Source organism: Panthera pardus, unplaced genomic scaffold, assembly GCF_024362965.1.
Source record: "Panthera pardus isolate Hobbes unplaced genomic scaffold, ASM2436296v1 HiC_scaffold_6, whole genome shotgun sequence".
Lineage (NCBI taxonomy): Eukaryota > Metazoa > Chordata > Mammalia > Carnivora > Felidae > Panthera > Panthera pardus.
The window spans coordinates 66,868,511-66,890,468 of record NW_026526991.1 but is presented as its reverse complement, the minus strand read 5'-3'; the positions used below and the strand labels follow the sequence as shown (position 1 = coordinate 66,890,468).

The 21,958-nt window shown below is 48.6% G+C and overlaps 1 protein-coding gene across 5 annotated transcripts; it reads left to right on the top strand.

Annotated features, from left to right (window-relative positions):
• Nucleotides 1–10,760: 10,760 nt before the first annotated feature.
• TMEM106C (transmembrane protein 106C) lies at nt 10,761–16,200 on the top strand. Of its 5 annotated transcripts, none has more exons than XM_019419157.2 (8): nt 10,761–10,891; nt 11,475–11,686; nt 12,569–12,632; nt 13,123–13,282; nt 13,374–13,514; nt 13,968–14,017; nt 14,487–14,540; nt 15,467–16,200. In XM_019419157.2, the coding sequence occupies exons 2-8, from the start codon at nt 11,503–11,505 to the stop codon at nt 15,561–15,563; spliced, it is 750 nt and encodes a 249-aa protein (XP_019274702.1). In that variant the 5' UTR covers nt 10,761–10,891; nt 11,475–11,502; the 3' UTR covers nt 15,564–16,200. The 5 variants fall into 5 exon arrangements, with proteins under 5 accessions (XP_019274702.1, XP_019274704.1, XP_019274703.1 ...); XM_019419159.2 differs by having other exon boundaries at nt 10,819–10,891; nt 11,403–11,686; XM_019419158.2 differs by having other exon boundaries at nt 10,842–10,965.
• Nucleotides 16,201–21,958: the final 5,758 nt, after the last annotated feature.

Here is a 21,958-nt window from a genome sequence, read left to right as displayed (position 1 = left end):
CAGAGGACAGGAGAAGGAAGTGTGGACATTGGGGTGGGTGGGGTTGTCAGTTGCTTAGGAGGTCAGAAGGCAGCCGGGCCTGGGCTGCCTCCCAGGGTAAGGACAGTCCCCTTGTCCTAACCCTCCCCTCGCAACGTACTCTCTCCACTTCAGGAAGACTGGGGGAGCTGGGACACAGAGGGACCCACCCCGCCAGACACATGATGGTACGTCTGTTTAATGGAGTTCTCTTCAGCTCTTATGAAGAAGTGAAATAAATCCATACATACTGACAGGGAAGATGACCAAGGTATACAGTAAGTGAAAAAAAGTTGACAAACAGTATGTAGATTTGGAAACTATCTTGTAATGGAACTTACAACTATTGCCTTTAGATATGTATATCTAAACTACTTGAATGTGCTTGGAAAGAAGTACAGAAGGATACATGCCAAATTGTTCAAAGAAATTATGTCTGGGATCAGTCGGATTAGAATTAGAGAAAAGGAGACTTTGTACTTGAAATTTTGAGAAGCATGTATAATTTTATAACGAAAACCAAGAAGATGAGGGTGGGGGGAATGGTTCCAAGCAGTCCAAGTGTGTAGATAGAGCTGGGCCAACGGACATGCCAGCTGCATGCACACTCACACACGCATGCTCACACCGACCACACCTGGCCCACCAAGGAGGGCACACCTGGAAAGTCTGGCAAAAACTTGGGTATATACCCAGCTCAGGCATATCCTCACGGTCACGGGGTCCCCTGGCATGGGTCAGGCAGAGCCCTTTCTAGGTGTCCACCCCTCCCAGATCGGCTTGTAGCTCCTTCTAGCTTCCTTAACCTCCAGCTGCTCTCCCCTGGGCCTCTATCCCTTCTTACCAGGTACTCATACAGCAGGAGCCTGGGGAGTCCGGAGAGTCAGCACATCCGGGAGGGGAGCACCTGGCTGGCTTCGAAAATGGCCTCCCCCTTCTCCGAGCACTGGGAGCACTGAGACCCAGCCATTCTCCAACTCCGGGAAAGCCCCAGGCTTTCCTGGGGATTCTGATTTGACTAAGAAACCCCCCGGGGGCGTCAGCTGGTCCAAAGATGCTCTTGGTTCTCTGCTTACTTGTTAGGTGGCCTTGGCCTTGTTATCTAACCTTTCTGAACCTCAGTATCCTCATCTGTAAAGTGGGAATAATGAGGTTGCTGTGAAACTCAAAGATGATAATATCTAAGAGACTAAATGCTTTGGAATATAAACAAGGAAATGATGATCACAAAACGCAGGATGCAGTTCCCTCCAGGGCAGAGGGGTGGGGCTGACTAGGGAGCCCCGAAGCAGGACTTCTGGGGTGCTGACAGTATTCTGTTTCTTGACCTGGGCTGTGGAAACATGGGTGAATGATCTGAATTATTTATTAAACTGTACGTAGATATTTAACATAACTATATTATGTTTCATAATAAGATAAAAAATGCTTTGCAAAGCTTTAGGTTCGGGGCGCCGGGGTGGCTCAGTCGGTTAAGCGGCTGACTTCACCTCAGGTCACGATCTCGTGGTCCGTGAGTTTGAGCCCCGCGTCAGGCTCTGTGCTGACCGCTCAGAGCCTGGAGCCTGTTTCAGATTCTGTGTCTCCCTCTCTCTGACCCTCCCCCGTTCATGCTCTCTCTCTGTCTCAAAAATAAATAAATGTTAAAAAAAAAATTAAAAAAAAAAAAAAAGCTTTAGGTTCAGCATACATGTATTAGGAAGTACAAATTCCCATTCTCATACCCCCTGAAATCCTCCCGGACTCTAACTGTTGCTGGGGTCCGAGTTAGCCAGTGGCAAAAGGACCACCGCTATTAATAAGGAGCGATTTCAGTTATAAAATTAGACTCGCACTGTCTGCCTTGCCGGGGGAGACCTAGGAGGGCAGGTGTGCCTAGGGGGGTGTGCGACCTTACGAGGGAGGCCTTGAAGACCGCTGTCAGTCCACTCACCATCCTGAGTCTGCTCTATCCCCTTCCCCTGTGGCCCCTCCCCACTGCAGACTGCTGAGCTTCGCAGACGGACCCTCCCACCCAGACTTCCCGGCCGGAGTAATCTTCACCCAGCAAAGAGCAAAGCACTCTGAAACTCCAATCGCCTCCTTTCCACCCGCACCCACCACTCCTGATTCTTTAATAGCACTTCCTTGGTCCTCTGGCCCAGTGATTTCCTGCTTGGCTGGCACCCCATCTCGTGCCCCAAAGGTCAACCTCTCAATTCCCAGACTTTCCTACCCCTGCTACCGGCCCTCCGAGACTGCCAGGCACTCTGACCCCCACAGGTCCTCAAGGCCCCAGAGCTCAGTCTGCGCGGGGGCATCACCCCCTCTTACTGGCTCTGACTCCAGCGGAGGGAGGCCTCAGGAGAGCCTGGCATGGAGGGCAGGAGTTCCCTCTCCACCCAGGCCTGAGACCCCATGCCGTCCCCCCCTGCCCCCCCCCCCCCCCCACCGCTCACCCGATGGCACCAGGCAGCCCTCAGGGCTGAGCCCACCCTGCCATCAGAGGCCACAGGAATTTCCATGTGGGCCTGCCCAGGGGCACTGCCTAGTGACTGTCCCTACCCCCACATCTGACTTGCTCCCTGTTTTCTGACTCGGCTTCTGTTCAACTCTATGATTTACTTTCTCTCCCATCCCTGAATTTCTGTGGGTCTCTGTCTCAGCCTTCCTCTGGGGCCGGCACAGGGGCAGTGTGAACCTTCCATCTGCGTGTGGGCCGGCCGGCCGGTGGCCCTGCTCCTGGCCCTTGGCCTGGGCCTCTGCCAGCTTGGGTGGTCTCCCTGGCTGAGGCCCCACCCCAGTGGGGAGGTGACTAAGGTGACAGTTTTGGAAAAGAGCCTACAGGCCTCAAAGGCAGAGCAGAGCTGAGAGAGAAGAGGGCGCTGATGAAGCCAGGGTTGCGGGAGGATGGCACACTGCTCTTTCAAGTTCAGGAGCAGGGGGTGCTGTTGGGGGACATGAAGAGCGACTGGGGTGCATGGAGGGGGGGGCTCTCTGAGCTATTATATAATAAAGGCTGAGAAGGAAGTCCAGTTCTGGAGGAAAACAGGTCTTGGGTGAAATAAAGGTGGGTTTCAGGGATAGGTTGTGATAGAAAGTTCTTTTCAGTGTCTAACCTCAATCCCACCTGCTGCAGACCCAACTCTTTCCATCTGTTTATTTCTTGCCTCTTCAGAATTCATGCGAGGCCTAAAGCGAAAGCGAGTGCAAGAGGTGCTTGTGAGGGGCAGAGAGGCTCTCTCCTCAGCCGGTGAGGCCACCAGGGTGTCCCCCCGCCACCCCAATCACCTGATAGCTCCCCAGTCCTTGGCAAGTCCCAGAGACCAAGCTGCCGGCAGTGGCAGCTTCAGGCCATTTAGACAATCTTCCTTTCACAGGTTTATTTATTATTCTTTTCCCACCTCTCCACCCCTTCCCCACCAGCTGCTTAAAATATTTTTTCAAACAGAAAAATGCAACCACAGCTGGAAACCAACCCTAAAGTTAGTGGAGAACGTGGGAGCTGCCAGGGAAAATTGCCGGAGTTCAGGCGGGGCTGTGAGAGGAAGGGCCCCAGCCACGGAGACGGCCAGCTCTGCCGGGGCCCCAGCGGTGGGGCTGCGGACGAGGGGAGAGGGCACTCGGGTCCCATCATCGTTCCACAGCCTGCGAGGACCCGCTGTGGGGGGGACCCTCCCCTCAAGGAGTTGTGGGAGGAGGTTCGCCCAGACACAAACCTGTCAGTGACGACAACAGCATCCGCTGAGTGTTTCCTACACAAGGTCCCAGCCTAAGCACTTCACGTGCATCACCTCGTTCAAAGCCCTATCAGCCCCGCAGGGAAGGTATTACTGTGGCCTCCAGCTTGCAGAGGAGGAAACTGAGGCACACAGAAGTTAAGAAACTTGCATACCGCCATACGACTGGTAAACGGTGGAGTTGGGCTCTGTGCCCAGGCAGTCCAGAATCCAAGCTCTCAGCCACCGCGCTAGGCTGCCTCCATAGGATCACGCAAGGGGTGAGGCAACCCCCCCCCCCACCCCACCAAACCCGGAGAGAAGTATAAACAAATTAACATGAGAATTCACAGAAGAGAGGGTCCCTGGCAGAGGGTCAGGAGAGAAGTGCTCCGTGGAGGAAGTAAAATTAACGCTGCTTCTGGAAGGAGAGCGGGAATTGAGGGCCTGTGCTCTGTGGCCGGGACAGAACCGTAATAGAGAAAACTGAGGCACGAGCAGAGGCGGAAATAGGACCCAAGAGGCCCCGCTCCCAACGTCTGGCCCCCACCACTTGAGAGACTGTCTTCACAGCCGCCCAGTGCTCAGAGGGAGGGATGCACAGGCAGGCCAGGCAGCCATTGTGGACGGTGACTCAGATCCATGCTCCATTTCTCCAGCACCTTTTGCTGCTTCTCACCTCCTCTGACACCTCCCTTGCCTTCCCAGTTCTCTCACTCCTACTGTTTGTACTGCCCCCTACAAACCTGCCCATAAGGAGGAGTGAAAGACCAAACAACAACACTCTAAAAACCCTTTATAATATAAACCTTTGGTGCCGTTTAATTTGGATAAAAATCACAAAGCTGTCTTGGTTGGGATGGACGGCCCACTAGAGTGGCCACACAGCCATGTGGCCCAAAGACCCCAAGAGACAGGGTGGCAGGTCACTGGACTGGCCCCTGCTCCATGCCCCGCCTCTATTTGTCACTGTGACCTTTACCAGGTCACTTGGCATCTCCGGGCCTCAGTTCTCTCTCTGGATCCGTCTGGTGTGCTGCCTTTCAGATCCGAAAGCCCCATGAGCTCAGAGTACTGGGTACTCTCCTCTACGCCTAAGGAATCTCCATGGAATGACCAGCTGGGTGGAGGCTCAAAGCCAACCCAGAGATGGCGACAGTGCTGCCAGGACACAGGTCCGGCTATTCTCCTATATGCCTTCAACCACAAGCTTCTAAGGACCAGTTGATAGAGAATCATCATCACGGTGATAGCTGTGATTTGTCGAATGCTTACTACCTGACAGGCACTCTTCCAAAAGGCTTTCGTGGAATAACTTATTCTATTATTTTAACAGCATTACGTGTGAGGAAACTGAGGGACAGAAGTGGTTGAGGTCAGTGCCCAAGGTCACACAGCTAATGAGGGCCTGAGCCAGGATTCCCATGCAGACGGTCTGGCTCCAGAAGCCACGGGAAGGATGCCGGTGCAGGGCTTCTGTGGAGGAGAGGGGAGCACCTGGAGGGCAGGGACTATGTCCTGTTCGTCACTGTCTCCCAGGGCCCTGACTCCCTGAAAGATTGGGTTGGATTTGGCTGGCCTGGGGTAGAGCAGGAAGGCAAAGGTGTGAGTTCTAACGAGTTGCTGATGTCCAGGAGTTTGTGCCAACTATCTCGCCCCACGCCTGTGGTATGAAGGGCTCTGAGCCCATTCCCAGCTCTGAACCAATTGGATCCCATCCATAGCTGCCTGCTGCAAGCACCAAAGTGGGCCTTTAAGGCTGAGCTTCAGGGAGAAGAGAACTTCCAGTGTGGAAGCCCCGCGTCCTGGGCCTCCCACGCCCCCTGGCGGAAGGAACAGAGCTGGGCACAGGCCTGGGCTGCCACCTAAGTCCAGCCTTCCCTCCTCTCTACTCCCCTTCTGTCCTCTCTCCTCTTGCCTCTAGTCATTCATCCTGACTGCATGTCTAGTGGGCACCACGCACATGACATGAGATGGGGGCACAGAATGTATCCTGTGGCTGTGACACTATCCCTGCCCTGAGGTGCCCACCCCCCCCCCCCCCATTCATTCAGTCAACTCACTCGACAAAATATTTATGGAGCTCCTACTCCCTGCCAGGCTTTCTTCTAGGCTCCAGGGACACCAACCCTGCCCTCAGGGAAAGCACAGGTGCTAGAGAAGAGTCCACCAGACAGATGTGGCGACAGCTGTCCTGACACCGGGCAGTGTGTGTATGGGAATGGCAGGAGATAGGTTTTCAGGGAAGATCTCAGAGTGACATCTGGGCTGGGCTTGGAGGGTTGCATACGATCTCTCTGGCTGCAGGAAATGGGGTGTGGAGTGGGGTGGGGCAGGGAGAAAGGAATATCCTATACAGAGAGGGCAGAACGAGCAAGCACGTAAAGCACCAGCATGTTTAGGAAGCTGCAAATAGTCTTCTGCGGTCAGAGTGTGTGGTTAGTGGCAAGAGAGCAGCAGGACAGGAGAAAGGGCCTTGTGAGATGTGGAAGGGTTTGGGTCTTTTCCTGCAGCCTGGGAGGAGCCTCTGAAGCTTTTAAGAAACAGGAGGATATGACTCCATTTGCATTTGATTAAAGGACCGCGAGGCTAGACCGCTGCCCCAACAGAGTGCGGACGAAGAGCTGGAAGGTCAAGCGGCCAGAGATGGTGTGGTGTTCATATGCCAGCTGTGTGACATGAGGCAAATCACTTCACTTCTCTGAGCCACAGATGCCCCATCCATCAAATGATGATGTTGAAACCCAGCCTGACACATAGCAGATACTCAATAAGTTACTTTTTTTAAGCCAGGAAACCTCCTAAGAAGGCCATCGCATTGCCTAGGCAAAGGGTGCAGAGGACCTGAATTCAACCACTGACTATCGATGGAGAGAAGACACCTATTTCAGACAGTTGACTTCTGGGATGGGATTGAGAATGGATTCGGCTTTTCTAACATTCTCTTGGAGTTTACCTCTGCCATCTGTCCCCGGGCTCGGCCCCGTGGCTCCCCCATTCCTATCATCCCCTGCCCGTGGTTTTCGCTGCCTGCTTTATAAAGGGTGTCGGTTCATTCACTGCCTGTCCTTCTTCCATTCGTCTGGCTGGGTCTCAGACAGAGGCTGCTGAGGCCAGAGGCTCTGCTGGCTGAGGCCCCAGGCACGGTGCCCAGCACAGCAGCACACGCAGACAAGAGTTTAATGGCAGTTTCTGACAACAGTCAGGTGTGAATCTGTTTGGCCGCCAGGTTTGTCCCTGCGGCTGGCACAGGAGGTGGCAGTGCTAGGGGAGGTCGACCAGGAAGACTGGCTGACTGCTGCCAGGTTTCATTGAACACTCATTGAGGAGTTAAAATGCAGCAAGCCCACCCTTGGCCTACCCCTTAGGCAGACTTCCCGGCCTAGGCAACTTCTCCCATGGCCTGAGGGTGCCAGCTCCCGACACAGTCCCCATTCAGGGGCCCAGAACTTCTAGGCAAGAGTACCTAGGGGTGGCAATTCCTGGATGGGGTGGAGGCCATGTGGTTTACATTACATGTGCATTGCACGCACACTGACATGACCCAGAGTGTGTGTTCCTCTGAGGTTGCCAGCAGTAGAGGGGGACTTTTGGCATCTACTAAGGACCAAGGCCCTCACAGCCATCACATGGACCTTGGGGACAGTGGCTAACAGTGTTCAGGGGCCAGGTACTCATCTCCCCAATCTGTAAGTCCCGCTACGAGAGAGTCTGGTTCTTGTGTTTAAGATGTTAGTTGGTGTTTTGGTTTGCCTTGTATTTCTATCCCGCATTCCAAGGAGATAACAGTCCTTTGGGTTTCTTTGATTTCTGTGGGGTAGAAATATTCTTCAAAGATTGTTTTAAGGAAACTCCCTGAACTGTCTTCATTCAATGGCTCAGCTCCTCAGAGAGATGATCCCAGGTATTCCTGAAGTGCCATTGAGGAGAGAGGGGAAAACACGGGGACAGCAGGGAGAGATGCAGCCCACAGCAGGCAGGGAAGGGGCCTCCGACGGGCCAGCCTGCTGGCAGGTACAAGAGGATTTGAGACCTCTGCCCTGGCATCGCTGTGGGGAATGGCTGCGTTGTGTACTGGGCATGCCCGCCCCTGGGACCCAGCTCTGCCAGCCCAGGCAACGATTCCCAGGCCCCAGGAAAGCTGTCACATCACCCAAACCGGGGGCCTGTGGCTCTCTGCACAAGGAAGAGAGAACGTGACACGGTGGCCTGCTTCTGGGGCTCTAAGAAACAAGGGCCGATTCTTTCACTTACTGGGTGTCACTTAACCTCAAGCAAGTTCTCCCAAGCGTGGAATAGATAAAGGGAACAGAATCAAGACCTTGCAGAGCACTTCCAGCTCTAAACCCTCGGCCTCCACGTCAGCGCAGAGGGAGGTTAACATAGTCTTAAAACACTGCCCTGCACAGTCCTGTCCCCGCGTGTGAGGGGGAAGGTGTGCACCCTAGCAGAGCCGGCTCAGGTCTCTACTGCCCTCGGCCTGTGAGGCCAGGGGTACCTAGTGCACATGGAGAAATTGAGGAGCCTGGGAGCGCAGGGATCCCCGGACGGCCCCACTCTGCCCCGGCCCACCCGGAGAGCCCCAGTGAGCTCATGTCTGCAGTAACCTCACTGCTCATAACCGGGATGGTGAGACAAACCTGGAATCCAGGCAAAGGTGAGAAGTGATAGGTGTCTCCTCAGGAATGTGCTGCCCAATTAAACCTGCCTCCCGGATGGTGCAGGCGGATGCTGGGACTACTCCCCCAGGCAGTGCTGGCCAGCCTTCAGGCTGAGCCATTCTGCAAGCATTTGTTGAGAGCCTACTATGCACCAGGTGTCGAGCTGGGTGCTGGGGAGACAAGGAGATGGAACAGCCATACTGGAGAGTGTAGGCTATCCATCCCAAACACACTTTCGGAAGCAGACTGCCAGAAAGCCTCAGGGGTTCTGCTGGTTAAGTTCCCAGGCCCCCTTCACAGTCCCCACCCATCCAAAGCCCTTTTTTTCCTCACTACAGGCCCAAGCGCTTAGCCTGTTCCCTTTCCTTTTCAGAGCATCCACAGCCCTCCACCATCCTCTGGCCTCCACTTCTTCTTAAGCTGGTATGAACCAGGCCGCTGCCTCTTCACCTTCCTGGCGCCCAGACAAGCCTGGACCCTCTGAAACATCCATCTGTAGTGTGGACATTAGTCCTTGGCAGGGATCCAACAGAGGCCTCAAGGTAAGGCAACACCCATGTGACTAAAGGATGGGCTCATTCCCTAGATTCCCCAGGTGAATTCTCTGTCAGAAGTGGGTCCTCAGACAAGAAAGCTGAACTTGGAAAAGAGGCCTCAGACAGGAAAGAGGTCTCCCTCTAAGAGCAGACTTTAGAACTAGAGGCTAGAAACCTAAGTGTGGCCTACATAATGTGTGATTAAAGCAGTCAGACTGCTTGTGTTAAAATCCAGGCTTTGTCTATCTGTATCTTTATTTTTTAGGATTGTATCCCACTGTGAGAGGCACCCCCAAAAAACACAATTTTGGTGGGGAGTGGTTATTTTTCTCATGTAACAAGAAGTCAGAAGATAGGTAGTCCAGGGCCTGAATCTGGCTCCAAATGCCATAGGAACCCAGGTTCCTTTTATGCTTCTACCCAGCCTTCCGTAGCATGCATTTCTTGCCTCATGGTCACAAGATGGCTGCCCCATCTCCAACATCAAATCCAAATTGCAAACTGGAAGAAGAAGGTCAAAGGACCAGTTAAGTCTCTATCCCTTATCAGGAGCTTTCTAGCAAGTGCCACACAACTCTTGCCTATATCTCATTGGCTCAAGCTGTGTCATGTGGCAAGACAGGTGGGGAGACGTATTTTTTAATTGAGCATATTGTTGCCCCAAACAAAATCAGATTTGTATAAAGAATATAAATTGGTATAGAGATTGCAACGAGAGAGATGATGACCAGATTTCAGGAAGGAGAAGGTATGGGCTAGAGGTAGAAAAGAGTAACAATGCCTCCTTGCTGAGATTAAGGTTCTGATTAAGATTCTTTGCTTGACCAAACTTTAGTCAGGCTCCTAAAACTTCTCCTAGGCCCTTCTGTGTGCTTATCATAGAATCCAGTATGAGCAAGAACTCTGGACCCTGGACACCTGAGCATTCTCCACCATCCCCCGGGTGACAGCTGATCATCCTGGCCTGTCTTCAGCAAGAATCCTGTTAGGTCGGTTTAGCCAGAATTCTCCCTACCCCTGATGTTTCCTCTTAGTAATTTTCCATCTGCTGACCACCCACCCTGCTCCTTGCCTATGAATTCCTACTTGCCCATGTTGTATTCAGAGCTGCACCCAATCTCTTCCCCACCCCCTCAATGCAAGTCCCCATTGCAGCCGTCCCTACACCCATAGCCATGGCCCCCTTTTAGTAAAGTCTGCCTCACTGTCTTTAACAAGTGTCATTTACTATTTCCTTCTTTAGCACTTCTTACTCTAAAGGCTCAGTGGATCGGCTGTGACCAGCAGTTGAGCAGGTAGCTGGACAGCAGAAGGGGCACCAGCGTTCCCTAGAGCATAAAGGAAGAGTTACGGAGGTGGCAGAGACTTTGGAGGTCGCCAGCTTCACTCTCCATTGCCAAGCAGGCCCTTCATCTGTCGGGTTCACAATCTCTCCTCTCCCCCAGCAGCGTCGTAAGCAAAGTCACTTAATGTCTGTCCTCACTTTCTTCTGCTGCAGGCTAAGAGTATGTGCAAAGAAACCCACTCGTTAAAAAGCGTTCTCTAACCCCTTCTGCGCATGCCTTTTTGCGTACTGATGACTAGGTAAGGGGAGGACTAAGCCGGAATGGGGGCAAGTTCCGTGTCTTCTGCATCTCTGCACCCTCTGCGTCCACACAGCCCTCGTACCCAAACGATAGTTGAGAATGGCTTTGGCCGCCGCCGGCTCCTTCCTCGTCCCTCGGCAGAGACACGCGGCTCCGGAAACTTGACTCAGGCCCTTCCTGGCGTTTCTGGGAAACTCTGGAGTATCGCCTGTTCTCCCGGGCCACCTCGCGTCGGCAGAGCGGGGCACCGCTCTCTGGCGCCCTCTGCCGGTGCCACAGTTGGGTTGGGAAGAGCGCACGCGCGAGCGCACGCCAGCGTCCCTCTCCCCCCGCGGCTTGCCCTTCGGCGCGTGCGCGGCGAGTGCTGGCGGTACGGAGGACCGAAGAGGCAGGTAAACCTGCTGGAGCGGGCAGGTGGCGGTGGGTGCGGCCCAGAGAGGAGCTGCCGGGAGTCGGAGCGCTGCAGGTCCGGGGACGCCGGCGTTCGCTCCCGTCTCGGCGACCCCGGTGGGCTCGCAGCGTCAGTCAGCCGGGGGGCGTGACCTGAGCCCGCCTCCCGGGGCTGGGAGTGGAGGGGGATGGGGATCTCTAAGGCCTGTTACTGATTTGGTGCCTGTTGTTTGTCCGGGAAGGTTTTCTCGAGGAGAGCGCAGAGTTTGCGAATAGCGGGCAGGAAGGGGCGAGGCTGGGACCAGGTGGGAGCTGGGGTGCCCCGAGTCCACAGGCAGTGAGGAGCTGGGCAGGTTGGTGGAGGGAGCTCTTGTTTCTCTGGCTTTATGGGGCGGGTGGCAGCGGTTGAGGAACATTGCTACAAAATGACGATCCTGGTAGAAATCGTGCAGGTGTTTGAAATCCCAGGACGGCAATTTGGTCTTTTTTTGTGTGTTTTCACTTTTCTGACAGAAAGAGGCAATTCCTTCTCTCCGGGCTCAGCGTGGCCACTAACATGCGCTCACTTGCCTCTTTAGGTCTCAGGACATGATACAAGTGGCACATCCGGGCCATGGGGTCCCAGCATTCCACCTCTGCTCGCCCCTCTTACTGCAAGCGAAAGAAAGATGACAGGGCGGATTTGCTGGCCGAAAGGGAGCAGGAAGAAGCCATTGCTCAGTTCCCATATGTGGAGTTCACAGGTCGAGATAGCATCACCTGTCTCACGTGCCAGGGGACAGGCTACATTCCAACAGGTGAGCATCTTTGGCAGTCAGGGGAAGGATTCCCAAGGTACCCACAGGGCTGCTTCTGCCGCCCAGACAGAGCTTCTCTTCTGGGCAGTAATGCCATAGTCATAGTGCCCTGAACAGAAGCCAATTTGATAAATTTGGGTAGGTTGCACAACTTCTGTTGGTCTCCTGATATCTGAAAGCCTCTCTTGACTTCCACTCTTTTGTTCTTTGTGTCCTTGGTTTGGAGCATGCAGTTGGCTCTACGTTGTGGGATTTGTTGACAGGCACGTTTCTTTATTGCTCTCACTTGTGAGGCCTGGCACAGCTTTTTCAGGGGAGCCATCTTGGAAGCGTCTTTTCAAGGAAGTAGATAGTAAATCATTAACGGCCTAAGGTCTGGAAAGTATTTCAAGTGGGGAGAGAAAAACACATGCTCAGGAGTGGAGCCTTGATTAAGTGCAGGATCATCTGTCAGTAAATTGGTCCTCAGGAGGTCTTCGCAATTTAGATGGAGAGTCACGGATGTTTACAGCTGCTAAGAACCTTAGAAACCATCTACTCCAAAGCCTTCATGTGACACATGAGGAGACAGCAGCCTAGAGAGGAAATGACTTCCCCAGGGCCATTCGGCAGCTCAAGGCCATGCGGTAAAACTAGAACAAGATCTAGATGTCTCAACCTCCATGTCACTGCCCTGGTAGGATCGATAGATGTGTTGTAATTTGTGGCACAGTCTATGGATTTACTGGTTTCTTGTTCCTTAGACCCAAAATGTGGAACTAGTGTAGAAATGTCTAATTCCAGGCAAACCTCTGTTGTGACAGGTTCGTTTGTGACGTAAAGGAGAGTATCACGAGCACATGGGATTTATTTTACCAAAATAATTGTTTGGTTCTTTCCTAGAACAAGTAAACGAGTTGGTGGCTTTGATCCCACACAGTGATCAGAGATTGCGCCCTCAGAGAACGTGAGTCACGTGTCTCTCCTATTACTACCTACTTCTGTCCTTCTGTCCCTAGTCCCATATATGTATGAGTGCCAGCTACTTTTTGAAAAATTTTATCTGTTCTTGTAAATTCCCCATTTCCTTTAATACTGTCTTCTCAAGCAAGATATCTCTGCCCCGTCACAATCTGGGGAAGGACCACTGCTAGAAACATTCTGAGGGCCAAGTGAAAGAGTTGACCTGGAAGGCATTGGAGAACAGGGGTATCCTGGGAGGTGAGGAACTGTTTCTGTCCTCCGAGCTCCTCCCTTCAGCTTCTGTTTCCAGATGACGGATGGCATTCAAATGAGTTTTTAAAGGCTTCTCCCACTGCACTCATTCTTGCCTGGTTTGTTGTTCCTGGCTCTTTGTACTTTCCTTTTCCCCTCATCCCTGGTTTTGCATTTAATCTTGACTAATTGGACCTTGATATCTGACTGCCCGGGCCGATCATGTGCTGTGTCATTTGCAGTAAGCAGTACGTCCTCCTGTCTGTCCTGCTCTGTCTCCTGGCATCTGGTTTGGTGGTTTTCTTCCTGTTTCCACATTCAGTCCTTGTCGATGATGATGGCATCAAAGTGGTGAAAGTCACCTTTAATAAGCAGGACTCCCTTGTAATCCTCGCCATCACGGTAAGACTTAGGGCCTTGCTTCCCAGATTGTGCACCTACAAGTCTTGGACCCAAGACACTCATACTTGTTTCCTCCCTCACCCTGATGCAGGCCACCCTGAAAATCAGGAATTCCAATTTCTACTCTGTGGCAGTGACCAGCCTGTCCAGCCAGGTTCAGTACATGAACACAGTGGTTGGCACATACGTGACCACTAACGTCTCCCTCATTCCACCTCGGAGCGAGCAACTGGTATGCTGTTCTTTTAGGACCCTTGCTTCACAGGCTTCAGGAAAGAGTAGGGGCCGTGGGGTGCTGTAGCCTCAGGACTTTGCTTTCCGTCTTCTCATTTCCACTGGCAGCGACTGGTTGATGAGGAAAATTTGATGTGCTCTGTAATTATGAGAAATAGGAAAAAAAAATCAGCTGGCATTTGAGTGTTAGGAGAACAAAAGAATTTCTAAGAGCAAGCAGTTCGCTACAAATCGAGAAGAGGCAGTCTTATAGTCTGAAGTCTGTTGGCCTCTCGCAAGGGAAGAGGTTGCAGGTGTTGTTAGAGGGTCATGGTCTATGTCAGGGACAATCTCGGGGAAGTATTTTGTATGTGACAGATGAATGCTCTCAAGTCTGTGGATTGCTGGTAACAGTGCTGTTCTGTGTTGAGCCTGCCTGGGCCACAGACTGACTCTGGTGTCTTATTTTCAGGTGAATTTTACTGCGAAAGCTGAGATGGGAGGACCGTTTTCCTATGTGTAGTAAGGACAGCGTTGTCTATATGTGTGCTCTCTGCTGGATGGAAGGGGTTCAGAATGTACTCAGTTGATTGGGGCTGGTCCTACCTTAAGTCCCAGCCTTTGGCCTGTAGGTTCCCTAAGCTTTGGCCATCTTGGGGTTTGTTTGGAGGATGTGTGTTGGCCTTCGACCTAAGTGCTGGGATTTCTAAGAGATCATTTAGCCACTAGAAACATTTACAGGCTCCGGCATTTATATGGTGGGTTTGAAAAAACAAGTATCATGACGTGGGAGGATGTGTGGACTCTGTGGGGACTCAGAGCTAGTGAGCCCTGGAAGCACTTAGGTCAGAAGGGTGGGGGAGCAGAGGAGCCCCAAGCAGGGCTGACTGTGTCACTCAGCGCTCTTCTGTTCATTCTTTTTTTTTTTTTTTTTTTTTTTTTTTTTTTCCTTCAAACCAATCTAACTATTTTCGTATTTGCTGTTTGGTAGCTTCTTCTGCACATTACCCGATATCGTGGTGCACAACATAGTGATCTTCATGCGGTACGTTGCTCTTCTCCCTGTCCCCGTGGCCTTTGCGTCTGCACCTGGACCATCAAGCTGTGTGACCTCACCACCTTTGCTCAGGAGATGCTGTGTGACCCACAAAGCAAAGGCACCTAACCAAAGAGGGGACACATGATGTCTTACAGGCACAAATACAGTGGACCCTTGGGTGTTCTCTAGATGCAGTGTCCAATTCCCTTCACAAATCACCAGATTCACAGTGATCAGGTAGACATAAAGTTTTCTCCATGAAGTAGGGTCTGGTTCTGTGATCCCTTTAGAATCCGAGTGAGACTAGTAAAGAACAGAAGAACTTCTCAAGGCGTAGTAAGTACTGGGCATTTGACCAGACTTACTTTCTGTCCACACAAATTACCATATGTCATGGGTCTTTATAGAGTTGGTCCTAGAACCCTGACTGTTCAATTTGCGGATGACAAGCATCTTCTAGACATTTGAAATAGGAGGGTCTAGAGCAGAGCTTCTCAGCCTTGGCACCGTTGACATTTTGGACATTGGGACATTTTGGACACCGTTAACAGTTCTTTGTTGTGGGGGGCTGTCTGGTGCACTGCAAGTTGTTTAACAGCATCCCTAGCCTCTACCCGCTAAACGCTAGTTAAGTCACCACCTCCCCGCCCCTCAGTTGTAATGCCCCGGAAGGTCTTCAGACATGGCGGAAAGTTTCCTATAGGGTAAAATTGTCCTGGGTTGAGAACCACTTATTTAGAACCACTTCTTCATGCCATAGCCTTTCTGTGAATGTAGAAAGATCCTCTGGCCTCCTGGTTATGTAATCGTGAAGATAGGCATCTGGGACCCATGGATGTTGTTGCTTGAGCTTGCTAGAAATTATTTAGGCAACTTTTCTTCATCTCAAAAACAGAACTTACTCTTCTTTTTTTTTTTTTTCCTCCCCCTAGAACTTCAGTGAAGATTTCATACATTGGCCACATGACACAGAGCTCCTTGGAGACACATCACTATGTGGACTGTGGAGTAAATTCCACAGCTGTTTAGAAACTGCTCTTGGTTCTTCCATGGCAGCACCTGCCAGAAGAGACACAGCACCTGTTCCCAGGGCCTGAGTTTCATACCATGTCGCAGGTGGTAGAAAGAGAGGAGAAATTGGTTCTCTTGATCGCCAGCAAACACCCTCCTGCCGCTTGGTGGGGAGAGCTCCTCTTGGTAGCGCCATCTGTGTTTCTCAGAACCAGCAGACTCACTGCCCGGTGCCTACCCTGTGCCCAGCAAATAGTAGGCACTCGGAAAGTTTGGAGAATTGAATCCTGATCTTTTCGGCTGTTCTTGGGGCATTACAAATAGAAATCATACCGTGGTTCTAGGTTATCAATGCACAGAGTGACGTGGAGATTGGACTGTTAGTGCAGCTGCAGGACTGTCCTACTCGTCTGCACAGAAGAGGCAGAGGGTGGGAACATTTGAATACATAAGGAAGCACAGACCCTTTAATATGGGAAATTTTTTCATCTGTTCACAAATGCCTAGGAACTTAAAAACAAAAAACCTTTTTTTCCTGTAGAAAGCTCAATTGTTTTTAGCAAGAGTCTATGTGAGGCTTGCTTTACCCTTCATCCATTGGCTGGAACATGGATTGGGGATTTGGTAGAAAAATAAACCCTGCTTTTTTGATTCACCTACGTTTCCTCTGATTGCCTGGATGTCTTAGGAGCCACCTCTGGGGGACCGTAGAATAGTTGCCTGCTAAGTGGGTCAGCACAGGATGGGGGAGGGGGGAGGAAAAGGAGTCCCCACTGTACTGTCCCCGTGAGCTCCCATCACTGAAAGCAGCCTCCTGCCACAGCAGCCTGGCTCCTCCCCATCTGGCGCCCCCCTGTGGTGACAGGCTGCCCTACTGCTCTTGGAGAACAGACCACTTAGTGCCCCCTGGAGGTTGCTAGAGGTAGGGCAGATGCCTGAGGAGTGAGCAGCTGCTTTCCTAAGGAGGAATAACGTCCCCCACCAGTTGACTGTAGTACTGATTAAGAGGACCTGGTTTGAAGCTGAAAGTTTTGTCCACCCTCTTGGCGTCCAAAGAATGGGCTACATAACAGCCCCACGATGGCAGGGAATCTGGTTGGGTAACTTGAGTAGTTAGGTTTCAGGATTCGGCTGAGGTGGACTCCAGCTCCCTCACTGGTGGCCTCGGGAAACCCTAACAGAGCAACAGGTGGTGGCAGGGAGTCAGTATTAGCTTTTGTCCCCACTCCTATAGGTTAATTATATTTGTTTAATGATTTTTGCACTCAAAGTCTTCAAACTAAGGTTAAATTTTATGATTCTTTGGCTGCTGTTGACCATGATGGAGTAACCCAAAGCTCAGGGTTGAAAGCCGAGTTACAGTGTTCTACTGGATCCTTTAATGGTCTGTACTGTGTGTCGGTGAGGGAGCACCACCACTTGTGCAGGAGCAAATCCCCTTTTCTGAGAACACTATCCTAAACAGAACGTGCCCTGAACAAATGAAGATGTTCACAATTACACATTTTCTCTTTAGTTTTACCATGTTCCAACTAGTCTCTAGCACCTCTTTTCATGTTACTCATTAGTACTTCAGTTTGGAATCCCTTTTTGTGGCCGTGTACCTCCACAGCATTTCTTATACATATTACCTTAGAACTCAGCTATGATCTTCAAGTGAGAGTACTTAAAATTTTTAAACAGGTCTGACTGCATAATGCTATGAATTCTCATACCTATTTATATCCTAGCATCCCAAGCTACACTGTGGGGTGTTCTGCGTGGTTTAATCATGCTCTCCGTCAATTACTGATTCAATGCATACAATTTGCTGTCAGCAACACCAGAATAGAAAGGGCAAGTGGTTGGCTTGGGTGTCCTCGCTATCACTGTGGTTTTCCTAGTGCGTTGAGATTTGGAGAGTATGTTTCTTGGACATGGGGCTTCACTAGAGATCATTTCTCTGCAGGTTCTGGTGTGGCCTATGTTGGGACCTTTCTTGCTCTCACACTACTTTCACCGTGTCACCTGGTTGAAATCTCCATTTGTTCATTTACTCATGCCAGGAAAATGTTTATTGAGCACCTGCTGTATGCAAAGGATTGCATTTTCTGATGCATTTTGTTCAGAACCATAGCAGAAGTTTGTCTACCACAAGCTTTTGATATTTGCCACACCCCATATAGGCCACAATTTGCCGAGTCACTTTTTGGTTTGTCTCTTTTCCTTTGTTTATTTTTCTTCAGCTCCACATATGAGTGAAGTCATATGGTATTTGTCTTTCTCTGACTTATTTTGCTTAACCTAATACACTCTAGCTCTAGACACGTCGGTGCAAATGGCAAGATTTCATTTTTTTCACGGCTAATACTCCTGTTTTGTGTGTGTGTGTGTGTGTGTGTGTGTGTGTGTGTGTGTGTGTACACACACACACCCACACACCACTTCTTTATCTGTTGATGAGTTGATGGACACTTGGGCTGCTTCCATAATTTGGCTTTTATAAATAATGCTGCAGTAAACCTAGGGGTGCATGTTTCCCTTTGAATTAGTGTTTTTGTATTTTGGCGATAAGTATTCACTCATGAGTTTACTGGATCATATGATAATTCCATTTTTAATTTTTGAGGAACATTCATGTTGTCTTCCACTGTGGCTGCCACGGTTTATGTTCCCACCAGTAGTGCAAGAGGGTTCCTTTTTCTCTATATTCTCGCCGACACTTGTTTTTTCTCTTTGATTTTAGCCATTCTCACAGGTGTGAGGTGATGTCTCATTGTAGTTTTGATTTGCATTTCTATGATGATGAGTGATGTTGAGCATCTTTTCATATGTCTGTTCGCTCTCTGTATGTCGTCTTGGGGGAAATGTCTGTTCATGTCTTCTGCCCATTTTTTAATTGGATTATTTGTTTTTTGGGTGTTGAGTTGTATCTGCTCTTTATTTTGGACACTAACCCTTTATTGGATATGTCATTTGCAAATATCTTCTTCCATTCAGTAAGTTGTATTTTAGTTTTGTTGATTGTTTCCTTCACTGTGTAGAAGCTTTTTATTTTTGTTTAGTCCCAATAGTTTATTTTTGCTTTTGTTTGTCTTGCCTCAGGAGACCTCTCTAGAAAAATGTTGTTATGACCAATGTCAGAGAAATTACTGCCTGTGCCCTCTTCAAGGATTATTATGGTTTCAGGTCTCACATTTAGGTCTTTAATCCATTTTGAGTTTATTTTTGTGTATGGTATAAGAAAGTGGTCCAGTTTTCATTCTTTTGCATGTGGCTTTGCAGTTTTCCCAAAACCATTTGTTGAAGAGACTGTCTTTTCCCCATTGTATGTTCCTTCCCCGTTTGTCAAAGATTAATTTGCCATATAATTGTGAGTTTATTTCTGGGTTTTCTATTCTCTTCCATTGATCTTTGTGTCTGTTTTTGGGCTAGTACCATACTGGTTCGATGATTACAAGCTTTATCATATAAGTTGAAATCTGAAATTGTGATGCCTCGAGTTTTGTTTTTCTTTTTCAGGATTACTTTGGCTATTCAGGGTCTTTGTTGGTTCCGTACAAATTTTAAGATTATTTGTTCTATCTCTGTGAAAGATGGTGTTGGTATTTTAATGGAGATTGCATTAAATCTATAAATCGCTTTGGGTAGTACAGAGGTTTTTAAAATATATGTATAGGTATATGTGTATTTTTAATTTACATCCATGTTAGCATATAGCGCAGTAGTGATTTCATGGGTAGTACAGACATTTTAACGATATTTGTGCTTCCTTTCCGTGAGCATGGAATATCTTTCTCTATTTTTGTATCATCTTCAATTTCTTTCATCAGTGTTTTATACTTTTCAGAATACAGGTATTTCACGTCTTTGGTTAAGTTTATTGCTAGATATTTATTTTTTTCGGTGCAATTGTAAATGGGATTGTTTTCTTAATTTCACTTTTTGCTACTTCATTATTAGTGTATGGAACTGCAACAGATTTCTGCACATTGATTTTGTGTCCTGTGATTTCCCTGAATTCATTTACCAGTTCTTGTAGTTTTTCAGTGGAATCTTTAAGGTTTTCTACATATAGCATCATGTCATCTGCAAATAGTGAGAATTTTACTTCTTCCTTGCCAATTTGGATGCCTCTTATTTCTTTATGTTGTCTAATTGCTATGGCCAGGACTTCCACTACTACTGTCGAATGAAAGTGACAAGAGTGGACATCCTTCTCTTATTTATGATGTTAGGGGAAGAGCTCTCAGTTTTTCACCATTGAGTATGATGTTGGCTGTGGGATTTGCATATAAGCCCTTTATTATGCTGAGGTATGTTCCCTCTAGCCCTATTTTGCAGAGGATTTTTTCTTTATAAAACTTTTTTTTAGTTTATTGTCAAATTGGCTAACATACAGTGTGTAAAGTGTGCTCTTGGTTTTTGGAGTAGATCCCCGTGGTTCATCGCTTTTACATACAACACCCAGTGCTTATCCCAACAAGTGCCTTCCTCAATGCACATCACTCACTTTCCCCTCTCCTCCACCCCCCATCAACTCTCAATTTGTTCTCTGTATTTAAGAGTCTCTTATGGTTTGCCTCCATCCCTCTCTGTTTGTAACTATTTTTCCCCCTTTCCCTTCCCCCTTGGTCTTCTGTTAAGTTTCTCAAGAGCCAAATATGAGTGAAAACATACGATAGCTGTCTTTCTCTGACTTATTTCACTCAGCATTATACCTTCCCGTTCCATCCACGTTGCTGCAAATGCCATGATTTCATTCTTTCTCATTGCCAAGTAGTATTTCATGGTATATATAAACCACATCTTCTTTATCAGTTGATAGACATTTAGTCTCTTTCCATAATTTGGCTATTGTTGAAAGCACTGCTATAAACATTGGGGTACATGTGCCCCTATGAATCAGTCCTCTTGTATCCTTTGGATAAATTCCTAGTAGCGCTATTGCTGGGTCATAAGGTAGTTCTATTTTTAATTTTTTAAGGAACCTCCACGCTTTTTTCCAGAGCAGCTGCACCAGTTTGCATTCCCACCAACAGTGTGAGAGGGTTCCCGTTTCTCCACATCTTTGCCAGCAGCTGTTGTTGCCTGAGTTGTTCATTTTAGCCACTCTGACAGTGTGAGGTGATATCGCAGTGTGGTTTTGATTTGTATTTCCTTGATAATGAGTGACGTTGAGCATCTTTTCATGTGTCTGGTGGCCATCTGGATGCCTTCTTTGGAGAAGTGTCTATTCATGTCTTCTGCCCATTTCTTTACTGGATTACTGGTTTTTCTGGTGTTGAGTTTGGTAAGTTCTTTATAGATTTTGGATACTAACCCTTATCTGATATGTCATTTGCAAATATCTTTTCTCGTTCTGTCGGTTGCCTTTTAGTTTTATTGATTGTTTCCTTTACAGTGCAGAAGCTTTTTATCTCGATTAGGTCCCAATAGTTCATTTTTGCTTTTAATTCCCTTGCCTTTGGAGATGTGTCTAGCAAGAAATTACTGCGGCTGAGGTCAAAGAGGTTGTTGCCTGCTTTCTCCTCTAGGGTTTTGATGGTTTCCTGTCTCATATTTAGGTTTTTCATCCATTTTGAGTTTATTTTTGTGTATGGTGTAAGAAAGTGGTCTAGTTTCATTCATTAGCATGTTGTCTAGTTCTCCCAGCACCATATGCTAGAGACTGTCTTTTTTCCAGTGGATACTCTTTGTCAAAGATTAGTTGGCCATACATTTGTGGGCCCAATTCGGGGTTCTCTATTCCATTGGTCTTTGTGTCTGTTTTTGTGCCAATACCATATGGTCTTGATGATTACAGCTTTGTACTAGAGGCCAAAGTCTGGGATTGTGATGCCTCTGCTTTGGTTTTCTTCTTCAATATTACTTTGTCTATTCAGGGTCTTCTGTGGTTCCATGCAAATTTTAGGATTGTTTGTTTTAGCTTTGGGAAGAATGTCAGTGCAATTTTGATTGAAATTGCATTGAATGTGTAGATTGATTTGGGTAGTATTGACATTTTAACAATATTCTTCCAATCCACGAGCATGGAATGTTTTTCCATTTTTTTGTGTCTTCTTCAATTTACTTCATAAGTTTTCTATAGTTTTCAGCTTACAGATCTTTTACATCTTTGGTTTGGTTTATTCCTAAGTATTTTATGGTTCTTGGTGCAGTTGTAAATGGGATCAGTTTCTTTATTTCTCTTTCTGTTGCTTCATTATTGGTGTATAGAAATACAACCGATTTCTATACATTGATTTTGTACCCTGCAACTTTGAGGAATTCATGTATCAGTTCTAGGAGTCTTTTGGTGGAGTCTTTTCAGGTTTTCCATGTAGAGTATCATGTCATCTGCAAAAAGTGAAAGTTTGACTTCTTCATTGCCAGTTTTGATGCCTTTTATTTCATTTTGTTGTCTGATGGCTGATGCTAGGACTTCCAACACT